This window comes from Salvelinus namaycush, chromosome 34 (assembly GCF_016432855.1).
Source record: "Salvelinus namaycush isolate Seneca chromosome 34, SaNama_1.0, whole genome shotgun sequence".
NCBI lineage: Eukaryota > Metazoa > Chordata > Actinopteri > Salmoniformes > Salmonidae > Salvelinus > Salvelinus namaycush.
Genome location: NC_052340.1, coordinates 2,179,504 through 2,197,486, shown reverse-complemented (window position 1 = coordinate 2,197,486; position 17,983 = coordinate 2,179,504). Strand labels below are relative to the sequence as shown.

The 17,983-nt window shown below is 42.1% G+C and overlaps 1 protein-coding gene across 1 annotated transcript; it reads left to right on the top strand.

Annotated features, from left to right (window-relative positions):
• The first annotated feature begins 10,940 nt into the window (after positions 1 to 10,940).
• LOC120028614 lies at positions 10,941 to 13,613 on the top strand. Its single transcript, XM_038973829.1, has 3 exons — positions 10,941 to 11,853; positions 12,373 to 13,238; positions 13,343 to 13,613. The coding sequence occupies exons 2-3, from the start codon at positions 12,399 to 12,401 to the stop codon at positions 13,406 to 13,408; spliced, it is 906 nt and encodes a 301-aa protein (XP_038829757.1). The 5' UTR covers positions 10,941 to 11,853; positions 12,373 to 12,398; the 3' UTR covers positions 13,409 to 13,613.
• The last annotated feature ends 4,370 nt before the right edge of the window (positions 13,614 to 17,983 follow it).

Sequence of the window (17,983 nt, the reverse complement as noted above, 5' to 3'; positions counted from 1 at the left end):
CAAACCATGATGCTCCCTCCACCATACTTTACAGTTGGTATGAGGTTTTGATGTTGGCGTGCTGTATCTTTTTTTCTCCAAACAGTTGTGTGTTCCTTCCAAACATCAACTGTAGTTTCATCTGTCCACAGAATATTTTTCCAGAAGCGCTGTGGAACATCCAGGTGCTCTTTTGCGAACTTCCGACATGCAGCAATGTTTTTTTTTGATAGCAGTGGCTTCTTCTGTGGTGTCCTCCCATGAACACCATTCTTGTTTAGTGTTTTACATATCGTAGACTCGTCAACAGTTAGCATGTTCCAGAGATTTCTGTAAGTCTTTAGCTGACACTGTAGGATTCTTCTTAACCTCATTGAGCATTCTTTCCAGGACGGCCACTTCTAGTGAGAGTAGCAACAGTGCTGAACTTCTCCAATCTCGTATCATTGATTGACTAATCGGAATGGCCGATTAATTAAGGCCGATTAAGTTTTCATAATCGGCATTATTGTACACCGATCATGGCCGATTACATTGCACTCCACGAGGAGATTGCGTGGCAGGCTGACTACCTGTTATGCGAGTGCAGCAAGTAGCCAAGGTAAGGTGCTAGCTAGCATTAACCTTATCTTATAAAAAACAATCAATCTTAACATAATCACTAGTTAACTACACATGGTTGATGATATTACTAGTTTATCTAGCTTGTCCTGCGTTGCATATAACCGATGCGGTGCCTGTTAATTTATCCATGAATCATAGCCTACTTCGCCAAACTGGTGATTTAACAAGCGCATTCGCGAAAAATCACTGTCGTTGCACCAATGTGTACCCAACCATAAACATCAACGCCTTTCTTAAAATCAACACACAAGTATATATTTTTAAACCTGCATATTTAGTTAATATTGCCTGCTAACATGACATTTTTTTAACCAGGGAAATTGTGTCACGTTCTGTGCAACAGAGTCAGGGTATATGCAGCAGTTTGGGCCGCCTGGCTCGTTGCGAACTGTGAAGAATATTTCTTCCTAACAAAGAAAGCCAACTTCGCCAAACGGGGGATGATTTAACAAAAGCGCATGTGCAAAAAAAGCATAATCGTTGCACAAATGTGTACCTAACCATAAACATCAATGCCTTTCTAAAAAATCAATACACAGAAGTATATATTTTTAAACCTGCATATTTAGTTAAAAGAAATTCATGTTAGCAGGCAATATTAAACTAGGGAAATTGTGTCACTTCTCTTGCGTTCATTGCATGCAGAGTCAGGGTATATGCAACAGTTTGAGCCGCCTGGCTTGTTGCGAACTAATTTGCCCGAATTTTACGTAATTATGACATAACATTGAAGGTTGTGCAATGTAACAGCAATATTTAGACTTATGGATGCCACCCGTTAGATAAAATACGGAACGGTTCCGTATTTCAATGAAAGAATAAACGTTTTATTTTCTAAATGATAGTTTCCGGATTTGACCATATTAATGTATTTCTGTGTGTTATTATGTTATAATTAAGTCTATGATTTGATATTTGATAGAGCAGTCTGACTGAGCGGTGGTAGGCAGCAGCAGGCTCGTAATCATTCATTCAAACAGCACTTTCGTGAGTTTGCCAGCAGTACTGTTTATGACTTCAAGCCTATCAACTCCCGAGATTAGGCTGGTGTAACCGATGTGAAATGGCTAGCTAGTTAGCGGGGTGCGCGCTAATAGCGTTTCAAACGTCACTCGCTCTGAGACTTGGAGTAGTTGTTCCCCTTGCTCTGGAAGGGCCGCGGCTTTTGTGGAGCGATGGGTAACGATGCTTCGAGGGTGGCTGTTGTCGATGTGTTCCTGGTTCGAGCCCAGGAAGGGGCAAGGAGAGGGAGGAAGCTATACTGTTACACTGGTAATACTAATGTGCCTATAAGAACATCCAATAGTCAAAGGTATATGAAATACAAATGGTAAAGAGTGAAATAGTCCTATAATAACCTCAACCTAAAACTTCTTACCTGGGAATATTGAAGACTCATGTTAAAAGGAACCACCAGCTTTCATGTGGCGTGGATCTGCTTTTTTCTAAAGTATTTCTATTTACTTCAGATCTGGAATCCCTCAACTGAAGCTAGCCAGTTAACTACCTACCAGCTATCAGTTAGCAAACCATTGCTAGCGGTCATCAGCTAACCTTTAGCTCGGAAAGCTCTCGCCAGTTCTAACAACGTGACTCAAACCAGAGCATAACGGACCTATTTCTCTCCATATCCCCGGATTCCTACCACAAACTCTGAACATTTTCATCTGGACCTTCGCAACTAGCTAACCGCAATCCCGGGTGACCACTCCTGGCTAGCGTTTCCATCCCGGAGCAAGCACCAATTAGCCTGAAGCTAGCCCGGTCAGGGCTCCTGTGCTACCACCGAAGCCAACTCCTGGGCTACAATATCCGGACCCCTTCTACTGCCGGTACGGGGCACGGAACCCTCGCCGATCCTCTACGACTGGAATACCGACATAATCTGCCCGAGGACTCCAACAGGCCCCTCAAGCGCGATGCCCGCTGAAGGCCCATTCTGCTAACCTGCTAGGCCTGCTAGCTATCTAGAGCTACCCGGAACCCTACTAATTCCACGACTGGTCTATCGATGTCACCGCACGAAGAGGCAAAAACAGACATACCCCCATCGCGACGTCCCCCAAAGGCTAACTTGCTAGCCCCGGTCTGCTAACTGCTAGCTTTCCTGCCCCGGTCTGCTAACTGCTAGCTTGCCTGCCCTGGTCTGCTAACCCCTGCTAACTGCTTGCTTGCTAACCCGGTCTGCTAACTGCTAGCTTGGCAGCCCCGGTATGCTAACTGCTAGCTTGTTTAGCCCCGGCCTACTAACTGTTAGCATCGGCCTGCTAACTGTCTGAATCGCCGTGTCCCAGTCAGCCCAATGCATTTTTGGAAATTTTGAGCCTTGGGCGATAGCGGGGTACAGTGCCCTGAAGAACATTAATCATTCAGCTAAACGGCAAAACAAAAACAGGGAGCGTAATGTTATAAGATTCAAGCTTCTGGGAAAAAGCCGCATCGATCATGACGAAGGTCTGCGTATTCAAAATGCGTAACACAACGAGAAAGTAAGAAGAAACAGGGATATTCTCAATTGGTTTATCAACACCACTGCGTTTTTGAGCATGCAAAAATTAGAGGGCACAACGAGAGAGAATGTTCCGCTAACTAACAAGTGCAACCACAAGGAGCTTGTAGCAGTAATTGCACGTTTCGATGCTTTACTTGCTGAACATATGGAACTTTCAGTCTTTTCTAGGATCATTCAGAATGGTTTGATAGCTTCCATCGCATCATCCATTAAAAGTTAGATTAAAGAGAGGTTGACGCAGCGCGCTCAAGTAGGCTTTCCACTTTCCTCCGGTATTTATTTAGCAAAGATGATAAAACATCACTCCGGACAGACAGACACAAGCAAAAACGTATTAAATAAATGTTGCAGCAGCCTAGACCACACCTAAACATTCGAGATTTGACTTGCTGTATGGGATGAAAACGAGACCATTTTTCAGTCTGATCAACTGTAGGCTACTAATAAGAGCAGATGCATACAGCCTACTATGTGCGCTGTCCATTTGGCCAGGGTAATTAATTGGTAGCGTTATGTATTTACAGTCCATTTGTGTGTCAGGAGAAAATGTGAATGTGATCAAATGTGGTTTATATTCAAAATTGGGCTGGCTAGGCTGCCTATACGTTTTCAATCAAATTATTAACTGGAATGAATCATCATAATAGTGATGACAGATGTAAGTAAATTTTTATAAGGCCTGCAGTTGCATAGGCCTGCATGATGCAAGCTCAGCCCTTTGAGTTCTATTGTCTATCAATTGTTGTCTCTGGGTAGAGGAAATCCCCCACCTACTCTCCTCTAAATATAATTCATATGAACAAGTATAAGGTTGCTCGCCCCCCCCCCCCCCCCTCATGTGACCTGATTAGGGACCTTAAGGTCCAAAGTTCTGGGCGAGATGCGCAGTCTTTGTTTAACTTCATGGACAAACTTGTTGTTCAAACCTACAATGGCGCAGCTGTAATGGAAATACAAATAGCAGATACATTCCATCTAAGTCCCCTCCTGTTCCCTGATTTAAGAAGTGACCACTCCACTATGATTGTCAACTCTCTCCTGACATGAACTGAAGCCACGTCTCATGTTCCCGCTCATCCACTGTTACATTTAATGTTTCCTCTCCAAGCACTGTGAGTACCCCTATCAATTTTCTCTCATTACTGTATGTATTGTCAATCACATTACACATCAATGATTTTACTCCTTGCTTGGACTAACTCATTCTTAGCTTTTTGTCTAACTGTGTAGTGTGTTGTGTTATTGTTTTTTGTCTTCCCAGTCAACTCCTGTCCTGCACTGAAGTCAAGCCACTGAAGACCTCAATTCATGCCTCATACCCTCATCAATCACTGCTGTGATCCCTTCCCAAAACGGTGTATGTAGCCCTCTCTTTCTCATTCCCCATAATATTGTACTATAAATCTTTATTAAATGCTTTAGGTTAAAACAATTACTCTGACGATGTTTGAAACACGCTTTGACGTCTCCGTGTGTCTATACCGTGGGCCTCCTCAGTTTTTGAAGTCACCAGCCTCCACTGATCACAGTGCTAGCTGTGCCACTAGAGATCCTGGTTCGAGTCCAGGCTCAGTCGCAGCCGGCCACGACCGGGAGACACATGGGGCAGGGATGTTCTTGTCCCAGATTGGGGAGAAAAAGGAATAAGAAAATACAATAGTTTCCAGGGGGGTGGGGTTGATTCTCCTCCAGATATCAAACAGAAAAAGGCATCTAGAATTAGCATGCCAACCAGACCACATTTTGTTGGATCCAGGTAGGACTGTATCATAGCCACAGAGACATTCCTGCATAAATGCCTGCAGCAGGATGGATGGGACTTATCATACAACAGCAACATCAACCTGTGGAAACCTATCTTACACATGCCAGGAGGGAGTGAAAACCTCCGGTGCAAACAGCTACTCCATTTGTTCTACATAAAAGCATGTACTGTAGGCTATGCATGCAGAGTAGGGTTGATTATTTATCCCGGTATTTTACAAATGTTCCATCCCGAGAATAAATCATTTTTCTCCCAGGGAACCTGGTGTCATTCAAAAGCATATAATTAGGCCTATGTCTGGATTTGATTAGAGCTTTGATCTAAAATTCAAGCCTGATGCTACCTGAGCCTGATGAGCCATACATTAAATACATTTTATGAGCCGAAGCCCAAATATTTGTGCCATTATTCAATACATACAGTGCATTTGGAAAGTATTCAGACCCTTTGACTTTTAACACATTTTGTTACATTACAGCCTTATTCTAAAATTGATTAAATAAATTTTTTCCCTCATCAAGCTACACACAATACCCCATAATGACAAAGCGAAAACTGTTTTTTAGAAATGTTTGCTGATATGACAGTGTTGGTATTTCTTCTGTAAAATCACATATATTGTAATGTCCTTAAGTCTATTGACCAACTGGTAACATAAGTAACATAATAAAAAAGTCCCCATCAAAATCTGTCAATTTAATCCAGTTTAATATTTTTGCATATTTGCCTACGGGGAAGGATGGCCAGCCACACAGGAGGGTGATTTTTACTAAAGGAGGAAAAGGAGGCCGTGCTGACCGAGATGCATGTTGGCCATTTCGGAGTGAAGCGCATGATTGCCAAAATCAACCTACGCTTCTTCTGACGTGGAATTGTCAAGGAGGTGGACAGCTGGGCAAGTGAAATAACCTTTTGTTTATCAATCACGTTCTATTATATCTGAAGTTATTATGATTTCAATGAACGTCATATCAGAGAGAACACAATGTTTAAATGTGTTACTTTTAGCTTAAAAAAGGTCGGTACCCTGTCTAGCCTGACAGAAGTTTGAGAGGGCAAAGACTGTGGCGCCGGAGTTGAAGCCCCATCAAAGTAGTTTCACCATGGCACATGATCGGTAAGTGTCCCAATTCAAATTTTGCAGAGTTCAGTCAAATCAAAGTTTATTCGTCACGTGCGCTGAAAACAACAGGTGAAGTAGACCTTACAGTGAAATGCTTACTTACAGGCTCTAACCAATAGTGCAATTTAAAATAAAAAAGGCATTAGGTAAGTAAAGAAATAAAAACAACAGTGAAAAATAACAGTAGCGAGGCTATACACAGTAGCGAGTCTATATACAGGCACTGGTTAGTCGGGCTAATTGAGGTAGTATGTACATGAATATATAGTTAAAGTGACTATGCATATATGATAAACAGAGAGTAGCAGCAGCTTAAAAGTAAAAGAGGGGTTGGGGGCACACAATGCAAATAGTCCGGGCTATATTATTATAGTGTGTGTGTCAGTATCCTAACAAATATGAAAATCTGCATACTTTAGCCCTTTCCAGCTTTATGCAAGTCAACAATTCTTAATCTTAGGTCTTCTGAGGTCTTTGTTCGAGGCATGGTTCACATCAGGCAATGCTTCTTGTGAATAGCAAACTCAAATTTTGAGTGTTTTTATAGGGCAAGGCAGCTCAACCAACATCTCCAATCTTGTCTCATTGATTGGACTCCAGGTTAGTCATTAACCTAGAGGTTCACATACTTTTTCCAACCTACACTGAATGTTTCAATTATGTATTCAATGTAGAGAAGAAAAATGCAATAATTTGTGTGTTATTAGTTTAAGCACACTATGTTTGTCTTTTTTTGTGACCTAGATGAAGATCAGATCAAATTTGATGACCAATTTATGCAGAAATCCAGTTATTCGAAAGGGTTCACTTACTTTTTCTTGCCACTATCTCCCATTTATAACACTGCACTAATCCATCAAATTTTCTCACAGTAAGGTGTAACCTGTGTATGTGCTTGTTTACATCTGTCTCCTACCCTGTTCCCTTTAACTCTGCTCCTGTCCTCCATTACCAACCACCCTCCAACTTTTCATTACATAATCTACAGCTACTGTTGTTATGTTGTCATTATCTGCTAAGAAAGTTTTATTTCTCGATCATACCGGGCACATAATGTGAGATACACAGATTAACTTAACAAGAGCCCTGCAAACACTCAGAACACCTTCTTTGCCCGCTTTGAGGATAATACAGTGCCACCGACGCCGCCCGCTACCAAGGACTGTGTGGCCCCCCACCCCCTTCTTTGTGGCCGACGTGAGTAAGACATTTAAATGTGTTTACGGGCATATTCAATCTCTCCCTATTCCAGTCTGCTGTCCCCACATGCTTCAAGATGGCCACCATTGTTCCTGTACCCAAGAAGGCAAAGATAACTGAACTAAATGACTACTATCCCGTAGCACTCACTTCTGTCATCATGAAGTGCTTTGAGAGATTAGTCAAGGATCATATCACCTCCACCTTACCTGCCACTCTAGACCCACTTCAATTTGCATACCGCCTCAATAGGTCCAAAGACAATGCAATCACACTGCACACTGCCCTATCCCATCTGTACAAGAGGATGTACAGAATGTAAGAATGCTGTTCATTGACTACAGCTCATTATTCAACATCATAGTTCCCTCCAAGCTCATCATTAAGCTTGAGGCCCTCGGTCTCAACCCCACCCTGTGCAATTGGGTCCTGGACTTTCTGATGGGTCGCCCCCAGGTGGTGAAGGTAGGAAACAACATCTCCACTTCGCTGATCCTCAACACCGGGGCCCCACAAGGGTGTGTGCTCAGCCCCCTCCTGTACTCCCTGTTCACCCATGACTGTGTGGCCATGCACGCCTCCATCTCAATCATCAAGTTTGCAGACGACACAACAGTAGTGGGCTTGATTACCAACAACGACAAGACATCCTACAGGGAGGAGGTGAGGGCACTCGGAGTGTGTCAACAAAACAAAGGAAATGATCGTGGACTTCAGGAAACATCAGAGGGAGCACCCCCCTATCCACATTGACGGGACAGCAGTGGAGAAGGTGGAAAGTTTTTAAGTTCCTTGGCGTACACATCACGGACAAACTGAAATGGTCCACCCACACAGACGGTGTGGTGAAGAAGGCACAACAGCTCCTCTTCAACCTCAGGAGGCTGTAAGAAATTTGGCTTCTGTCACCTAAAACCCTCACAAACTTTTACAGATACACAATTGAGAGCATCCTGTCGGGCTGTATCACCGCCTGGTAAGGCAACTGCACCGCGCACAACCGCAAGGCTCTCCAGAGGGTGGTGCGGTCTGCAAAACGCATCACCGGTGGCAAACCATCTGCCCTCCAGGACACCTACACTACCCGATGTCACAGGAAGGTCAAAAAGATCATCAAGGACAACAACCACCCGAGCCACTGCCTGTTCACTCCGCAACCATCCAGAAAGCGAGGTCAGTACAGGTGCATCAAAGCTGGGACCGAGAGACTGAAAAACAGCTTCTATCGCAAGGCCATCAGACTGTTAAACAGCCATCACTAACACAGACCACTTTAATAAATTAATCAGTCGTCACTTTGTGCAGGTCTACAATTTTATCCCTGATGTCCTTACACAGCTCTCTGGTCTTGGCCATTGTGGAGAGGTTGGAGTCTGTTTGATTGAGTGTGTGGACAGGTGTCTTTTATACAGGTAATGAGTGGAGAACAGGAGGGCTTCTTAAAGAAAAACTAACAGGTCTGTGAGAGCCGGAATTCTTACTGGTTGGTAGGTGATCAAATACTTATGTCATGCAATAAAATGCAAATGAATGACTTAAAAAATCATACAATTTGATTTTCTGGATTTTTGTTTTAGATTCCGTCTCTCACAGTTGAAGTGTACCTATGATAAAAATTACAGACCTCTACATGCTTTGTAAGTAGGAAAACCTGCAAACTCGGCAGTGTATCAAATACTTGTTTCTCCCCACTGTATGTGTATATACTGTATTTTATGCCATCTGTTGCATCTTGCCTATGCCGCTCGATCAATGCTCCCTGAACTTGTTCTCAACTAGCCTACCTGGTTAAAATAAAGGCAAAATAAAAGTGATGAGCTTGGAGGGCACTATGGTGTTGAACGCTGAGCTGTAGTCAATGAAGTTTACATACACCTTAGCCAAATACATTTAAACTCAGTTTTTCACAATTCCTGACATTTAATCCTAGTAAAAAATTCCCTGTCTTAGGTCAGTTAGGATCACCACTTTATTTTAAGAATGTGAAATGTCAGAATAATAGTAGAGAGAATGATTTATTTCAGTTTTGATTTTTTTCATCACATTGACAGTGGGTCAGAAGTTAACATACACTCAATTAGTATTTGGTAGCATTGCCTTTAAATTGTTGGGTTAAACGTTTTGGGTAGCCTTCCACAAGCTTCCCACAATAAGTTGGGTGAATTTTGGCCCATTCCTCCTGACAGAGCTGGTGTAACTGAGTCAGGTTTGTAGGCCTCCTTGCTTGCACACGCTTTTTCAGTTCTGCCAACAAATTTTGTATAGGATTGATGTCAGGGCTTTGTGATGGCCACTCCAATACCCTGACTTTGTTGTCCTTAAGCCATTTTGCCACAACTTTGGAAGTATGCTTGGGGTCATTGTCCATTTGGATGACCCATTTGCGACCAACCTTCAACTTCCTGACTGATGTCTTGAGATGTTTCAATATATGCTTCAATGTTCCTCGGCTAACAAGCCTCCCCCTGTTTCCTCCAAACATAAAGATGGTCATTATGGCCAAACAGTTCTATTTTGTTTCATCAGACCAGAAGACATTTCTCCAAAAAGTACGATCTTTGTCCCCATGTGCAGTTGCAAACCGTAGTCTTGCTTTTTTATGGTGGTTTTGGAGCAGTGGCTTCTTCCTTGCTGAGCGGCCTTTCAGCTTATGTCGATATAGGACTCGCTTTACTGTGGCTATAGATACTTTGTACCCGTTTCCTCCAGCATCTTCACAAGGTCCTTTGCTGTTGTTCTGGGATTGATTTGCACTTTTCTCACCAAAGTACGTTCATCTCGAGGAGACAAAAAAACGTCTCCTTCCTGAGCGTAGGACGGCTGCGTGGTCCCATGGTGTTTATACTTGCGTACTATTGTTTGTACAGATGAACGTGGTACCTTCAGGCATTTGGAAATTGCTCCCAAGGATGAACCAGACTTGTGGAGGTCTACAATTTATTTTCTGAGATCTTGGCTGATTTCTTTTGATTTTCCCATGATGTCAAGCAAAGAGGCACTGAGTTTGAAGGTAGGCCTTGAAATACATCCACAGGTACACCTCCAATTGACTAAATTATGTCAATTAGCCTATCAGAAGCTTCTAAAGCCATTACATAATTTTCTGGAATTTTCCAAGCTGTGTAAAGGTGCAGTCAACTTAGTGTATGTAAACATCTGACCCACTGGAATTGTGATACAGTGTGAAATAATCTGTATGTAAACAATTGTTGGAAAAATTACTTGTGTCATGCACAAAGTAGATGTCCTAACTGACTTGCCAAAACTATAGTTTGTTTACAAGACATTTGTGGAGTGGTTGAAAAACGAGTTTTAATGACTCCAACCTAAGTGTATGTAAACTTCTGACTTCAACTGTATTTATATGTACATTTTCTTATTCCATCCCTTTAGATGTGTGTATTAGGTAGTTGTGGAATTGTTCAATTACTTGTTAGATATTACTGCACTGTTGGAACTAGAAGCGCAAGAATTTTGCTACACTCACATTAACATCTGCTAACCATGTGTATGTGACCAATAAAATTTGATTTGAACAAAGAGAGCAGCAGTGCCTGGACTTTGCAGTCTCCCTCTCCAAGCCCCCCTTCTGAGACTGGCTGTCTGTTGAGAACAAGTGACAGGCAGAACCTCGCAACCACCTCTATTTTCCAAACACCAGAATGCAGTTTTTTAGTCTATGATTGCCATGTGAGTGGTCAAAAAATCTTAGAAAATAAATGAATCACACAATTGTACCTAAAGCGATCAAAGTTTATGTATTAAAATCTTAATATTGCCAGGTTGGTTTTCACAGCTGTTTCACAAGGTAATATTATTAGTTGTAAATTATCCTTTGATCGTAGATATTTGCTCCACGTTATTCTTGTATTCTAGGACCTACAATAGATGTTGCATAGTACACAAGGGTGTACTAATGAGCGATGCGAGATAGAAAAATAATAATTGGGGGACTACTGAAATTATATTATTTCAGTGTAGATAAGGGAAAAGGGTAGGTTAAAATAAAAACATGATAGCCAGACAAGCTATCAAACGAATTTGCACATAAATGGAGTAGAAATTAGCTGACTTCGTGATGTGTAAGGTAAATAACTCTTGTCAAGCAGATTACACGTTCTTTGCCTTTTCCGAAAGGTAGCAATGTTTAAGACCGAACATGAAATCTAATGTTAACAAGGTACCCAAAAGTAGCTCGAATTAATGTTTTCATTGTATTAGCTTAAAGCTTGTTAAAACAGCGAAATTGTCGCGGAAATCAGCCTTGTTGGCATAGCGACGATGACAATGTCATTTACGCCTTAATGATCATCACAGCGTTGATAAACAACTGACGATAATATTTGGCATGACAGGCCTCCATTGATTTTGTTAAAATGTTTGAGTCACTCAGCATAAGAACAAGGCAAAAGCCCCCCTCCTCATATCTCTGGTAGGGGAAACACTGAAGATATCCGTGTAGCGAACATTCGTGTAAACTCGAGAGATCAGGCGTTTACAAGGCTACTATTGACCAGAGCCAAAAGGAGTGTCAGTTGGGATTGGGCCTGTCAAAGATCAGCCACAGAGATGTGATTGGGAGGTCTCGCCAGAGCTGTAGTGAATGCAGTGCACACTTGAGCCATCTCGATCATGGACACAGATTTGTTGGTAATCTGGAAATTAAGATGAATTAAAAACTAAGACTGGTGAATTTGTAATTGTTTTCAAGAGTGCGATCTAGCAGGCGTATTCTTTAAATCTGTATCCTTGAAATACGCGAGCATGGTTTTACGCTCAGCAAGCAATTATAACACACTGACTTGAGCTAAATTACATAAAGAGGAACCACATTCGTGGCAGCCAGAATATAATGAGAGGTAATTCAAGTATGTGGTTTTGTTCCTTGGGTTAGTACGAATCCGAATATTACGCAACATATTCTAGGACTATTGTGGATTCCTAGTCATTATGACGCAGCTGTCACAAATCGTTTGAAGAATCGGGAGGGATTCATTTCGTCAGTTGCTGTCAACTTCGAGCATTACCTGCGTCTTACCAGTGTATTTTACTTAATTGTTTCCTTATCCGTGTCTTCTCGTGATATTGAAAAGTCATTAGCTAGTCTACTTGTTTCTTTTCAAGCAATTATTATTGAACAAGTGTCTTTCTTTTATTGGGTGATCAAAGATCTGCATCCATAAATTCAGCTTGTCATGGATGGAAGCTCAAGTTGTGGATGGCCATGTGCAGGCGATAGTTCACTACAGCCCCCCTCCCCTCCTGAGGCCCTCCTGGTGAAGGTGCAGCCTGTCGTGGATCAAAGCCCAGTGGACAATTCAACACAGATATGGACACGGCCCCTCTCCCCCGAAGACCTCCTAAATCAGATGCAGCTGCTCCGCCAAGAGCTTGGCGAGTTGACTGCATTAATGCAGCCTGTCGTGGACCAAAGCAGCAACGCTATGGAGGCTTCACCACAGCGCCCTCCCACACCTGAATCTTTCCTGTGCCAACAAGGGGTTGCCGACCTGATTGCATTAACTGAACCTGTCCTGCTGGATCAAAGCCCAGTGGACACTTCAACACAGATATGGACACGGCCCCTCTCCCCCGAAGACCTCCTAACACAGATGCAGCTGCTCCGCCAAGAGGTTGTGGAGCTGAGTGCTTCAATCAGCCAAGTTCTGGATGAACCCGAGACAAGCTATTTGGACGCACCGACACCACCTCTCCCTAAAGCCGCCTGGGCCTACAAGGGTGAGCCTCAGAGGGCCCTGAGCCGGTCCTCCATCTCTAAGAGTGTGTGCATTTCATGGCCGTACTCCATCTACCCTCACTTTGACCTCATCGGCCAACCAGTTCCTGAGGAGAAGCCTGTGGTAATGGTTGACAAGGCTTCCTCAACGCCCAAGAAGATGTCTTTCTGGAGGAGGCTGGTATGTTGTTTTGGGAAGAGGAACAAGACTGGATCCACTAAGAACAACAAGGTCAAGAAGAAGACCAAGGCAAAGGGGGAGAAGACCAAGGTCCAGGAGAAGACCAAGGTGGAGAAGGTGAGATGACCACTGGCTCATCAGTCATAAATATAATTGTTATTATGTGCCAGTGTACACCTTGACCTCTCCTCTAAAGTCTTGTTTCTGTTCTATGCTTATAGGACACTGCCATGACCAGGGGATGTTTCTCCACGTATTTCAACCTCATAAAACTGCTCACAAAGTAATACGACAAACGGGTGAAGAAGTGAACCAGGACTTTTATCGAATTGTTTTTCCTATAGAGTCAGCGGGAAAAACCTGGTTGCCTGATCCAAAGACAAACACATCCTATCCATCAGAATATCCCGAATGGGAGAGATCATAACATACTTATCAAGGCTGGGGTGGTTAATGTTGTTAATCATGTTTTCAATAAAGTTTTCTAAATGATCTACAGATTCTACGTGACTTTCATATTATGATAACTTTAGGGTTCTGACATGAGAAAAAAGACTCAACATCAAACCCAATGTGGTGATCTGATAATAAAAATTGTGGGTTACAAATCTGGAGAAGTTAAAGCTCCTTTTAAAACACTATCATTCAGCACCCTATGTTGATATGGGTTGCTAAGTCTTATCAATCAAAGAGAAGGTTGTTGATAAAATAAGACTGCCCACCACCAGACTAATTTAAAAGCAGTTTAAATAAAACAATGGTAAAAGAGTACAAATGTAGGGTCAAGTTACAGTAAGTATATTCAGGCAAATGATCTTGGTGGACTCACCAAGAGCAGACCAAAGACCATTTACGTGAATGCAGTTACGTCCACACTGACATTTGCAGTGGGCAGCAGCCTTGAGTCATTGCCTTGTGCAGCAATATCTAACAAGTGAACTAACAATTCCACAACAACTACCTGATACACACAAACCTTTACTTAGATTTGTGTTTATTAGGTAGTTGTTGTGGAATAGTTTTTATATATATAAAAAATTGTATTGAATATTTAAAACGTACAATATACTTGCTGTGAAGCTGCTCAATAACTTCATCACATTAGTCATCTAACAGACTCCCATCCAGAGCAACACACAGAGGCAACCAACATCATGCTCAAGGGCACGTCGACAGATCTCCCACAAGGTCAAAAACGGGGACCCGAACCAGCGATCCATCAGCCACCGGCCCAAGCTCCCAACCGCCAGGCCACCAGCCCTCCAAGATCCACCCCCACAGTTCCCAAAAAGAGCTGCCCCTGAACCATCCGAGACCCCCCACAGTCCTCCAGGTTAGTCAGCTAACCTGGAGTTCAATCAATGAGACGAGATTGGAGATGTTGGTTAGAACTGCCTTGCCCTATAAAAAAGCACTAAAGATTTGAGTTTGCTATTCACAAGAAGCATTGCCTGATGTGAACCATGCCTCAAACAAAAGAGATCTCAGAAGACCTAAGATTAAGAATAGTTGACTTGCATAAAGCTGGAAAGGGTTACAAAAGTATCTCTAAAAGCCTTGATGTTCATCAGTCCACGTTAAGACAAATTGTCTATAAATGGAGAAAATTCAGCACTGTTGCTACTTTCCCTAGGAGGGCCCGTCCTGCAAAGATGACTGCGACAGCTCAGAGCAGAATGCTCAATGAGGTTAAGAAGAATCGTAGAGTGTCAGCTAAAGACTTACAGAACTCTCTGGAACATGCTAACATCTCTGTTGACGAGTCTACGATATGTAAAACACTAAACAAGAATGGTGTTCATGGGAGGACACCACGGAAGAAGCTACTCCGTCAAAAAAAAACATTGCGGCATGTCTGAAGTTTGCAAAAGTGCAACTGGATGTTTTACAGCGCTACTGGCAAAATGTTTTGTAGGTAGACGAAACTCCAGTTGAGTTGTTTGGAAGAACACTGTGTGGAGAAAAAAAGGCACAGCACACCAGCATCAAAACCTCATCCCAACTGTAAAGTATGGTGGAGGGAGCATCATGATTTGGGTCTGCTTTGCTGCTTCAGGGCCTGGACAGCTTGCTATCATCAATGGAAAAAATGAATTCAAGTTTATCAAGACATTTTGCAGGAGAATGTAAGGCTATCTGTCCGCCAATTGAAGCGCAACAGAAGTTGGGCGATGCAAAAGGACAATGACCCAAAACACAGAAGTAAATCAACAACAGAATGGCTTCAACAGAAGAAAATACACCTTCTGGAGGGGCCCAGTCAGTCCTGACCTCAACCCGATTGAGATGCTGTGGCATGACCTCAAGAGAGCAGTTCACACCAGATATCCCAAGAATATTGCTGAACTGAAACAGTTTTGTAAAGAGGAATGGTTCAAATTTCCTCCTGACCGTTGTGCAGGTCTGATCCACAACTACAGAAAACGTTTGGTTGAGGTAATTGCTGCCAAAGGAGGGTCAACCAGTTATTAAATCTAAGGTTTCACATACTTTTTCCACCCTGCACTGTGAATGTTTACACTAGAGGTCGACCAATTAATCGGAATGGCCGATTTAATTAGGGCCGATTTCAAGTTTTCATAACAATCGGTAATCGGCATTTTTGGACACGATCATGGCCGATTACATTGCACTCCACGAGGAGACTGCGTGGCAGGCTGGCTACCTGTTATGCGAGTGCAGCAAGGAGCCAAGGTAAGGTGCTAGCTAGCATTAAACGTATCTTATAAAAAAACAATCAATCTTAACATAATCACTAGTTAACTACACATGGTTGATGATATTACTAGTTTATCTAGCTTGTCCTGCGTTGCATATAATCGATGCCTGTCAATTTATCATTGAATCATAGCCTACTACGCCAAACGGGTGATTTAACAAGCGCATTCGCGAAAAAAGCACTGTGTGTACACCAATGTGTACCTGACCTCAACGCCTTTCTTAAAATCAATTCACAAGTATGTATATATTTTTAAACCTGCATATTTAGTTAATATTGCCTGCTAACATTAATTTATTTTAACTAGGGAAATTGTGTCACTTCTCTTGCGTTCTGTGCAACAGCAGGGTATACGCAGCAGTTTGGGCAGCCTGGCTCGTTGCGAACTGTGTGAAGACCATTTCTTCCTAACAAAGACAGCCAACTTCGCCGAACGGGGGATGATTTAACAAATGCGCATTTGCGAGCAAAGCACAATCGTCGCACGAATGTACCTAACCATAAACATCAATACCTTTCTTAAAATCAATACACAGAAGTATTTTATTTTTTTAACCTGTATATTTAGTTAAAAGAAATTAATGTTAGCAGGCAATATTAAACTAGGGAAATTGTGTCACTTCTCTTGAGTTCATTGCACGCAGAGTCAGGGTATATGCAACAGTTTGGGCCACCTGGCTCGTTGCGAACTAATTTGCCAGATTTTTACGTAATTATGACATAACATTGAAGGTTGTGCAATGTAACAGCAATATTTAGACTTAGGAATGCCACCCGTTAGATAAATTACGGAACGGTTCCATATTTCACTGAAAGAATAAACGTTTTGTTTTCGAAATTATAGTTTCCGGATTTGACCATATTAATGACCTAAGGCTTGTATTTCTGTGTGTTATTATATTACAATTAAGTCTATGATTTGATAGAGCAGTCTGACTGAGCGGTGGTAGGCAGCAGCAGGCTCGTAAGTATTCATTCAAACAGCACTTTCCTGCGTTTGCCAGCAGCTCTTTGCAATGCTTCAAGCATTGTGCTGTTTATGACTTCAAGACTATCAACTCCTGAGATTAGGCTGGCAATACTAAAGTACCTATTAGAACATCCAATAGTCAAAGGTATATGAAATACAAATGGTATAGAGAGAAATAGTCCTGTAATAACTACAATCTAAAACTTTTTACCTGGGAATATTGAAGACTCGTGTTAAAAGGAACCACCAGCTTTCATATGTTCTCATGTTCTGAGCAAGGAACTTAAACGTTAGCTTTTTTACATGGCACATATTGCACTTTTACTTTCTTCTCCAACACTTTGTTTTTGCATTATTTAAACCAATTGTAATTGTCATTATTACAAATATATATATATAAAAATCGTCCGATTAATCGGTATCGACTTTTTTTGGTCCTCCAATAATTGGTATCGGTGTTGAAAAATCGTAATTGGTCGAACTATAGTTTACACGGTGTGTTCAATAAAGACATGAAAACGTATTGTTTGTGTTCTTAGTTTAAGCAGACTGCGTTTGTCTATTGTTGTGACCTAGATGAAGATCAGATCAAATTTTATGAGGGTTCACATGCCTTTTCTTGCCACTGTGTATTACCAGTCAAAGGTTTGGACACACCTACTCATTCAAGGGTTTTTCTTTATTTTTTACCATTTTCTACATTGTGGAATAATAGTGAAGACATCAAAACTATGAAATACCACATGTAGTAACCAAAAAAGTGTTAAACAAATCAAAATATATTTGAGATTCTACAAAGTAGCCACCCTTTGCCTTGATGACAGCTTTGCACACTCTTGACATTCTCTCAACCAGCTTCACCTGGAATGCTTTTCCAAAAGTCTTGAAGGAGTCCCCATATATGCTGAGCACTTGTTGGCTGATTTTCCTTCACTCTGCGGTCCAACTCATCCCAAACCATCTCAATTGGGTTGAGCTCGGGTGTTGTGGAGGCCAGGTGATCTGATGCAGCACTCCACCACTCTCCTTCTTGGTCAAATAGCCCTTACACAGCCTGGAGGTGTGTTGGGTCATTGTCCTGTTGAAAAACAAATGATAGTCCCACTAAGCGCAAACCAGATGGGATGGCGTATCGCTGCAGAATGCTGTGGTAGCCATGCTGGGTTAAGTGTG

Bases quoted from the DNA above. Each gene is read 5' to 3' on its own strand.
- LOC120028614 (XM_038973829.1), top strand. From the start codon at position 12,399: ATGGATGGAAGCTCAAGTTGTGGATGGCCATGTGCAGGCGATAGTTCA. The intron at 13,239-13,342 runs GTGAGATGACCA...CTATGCTTATAG, and splicing joins AGAAGACCAAGGTGGAGAAG to GACACTGCCATGACCAGGGG.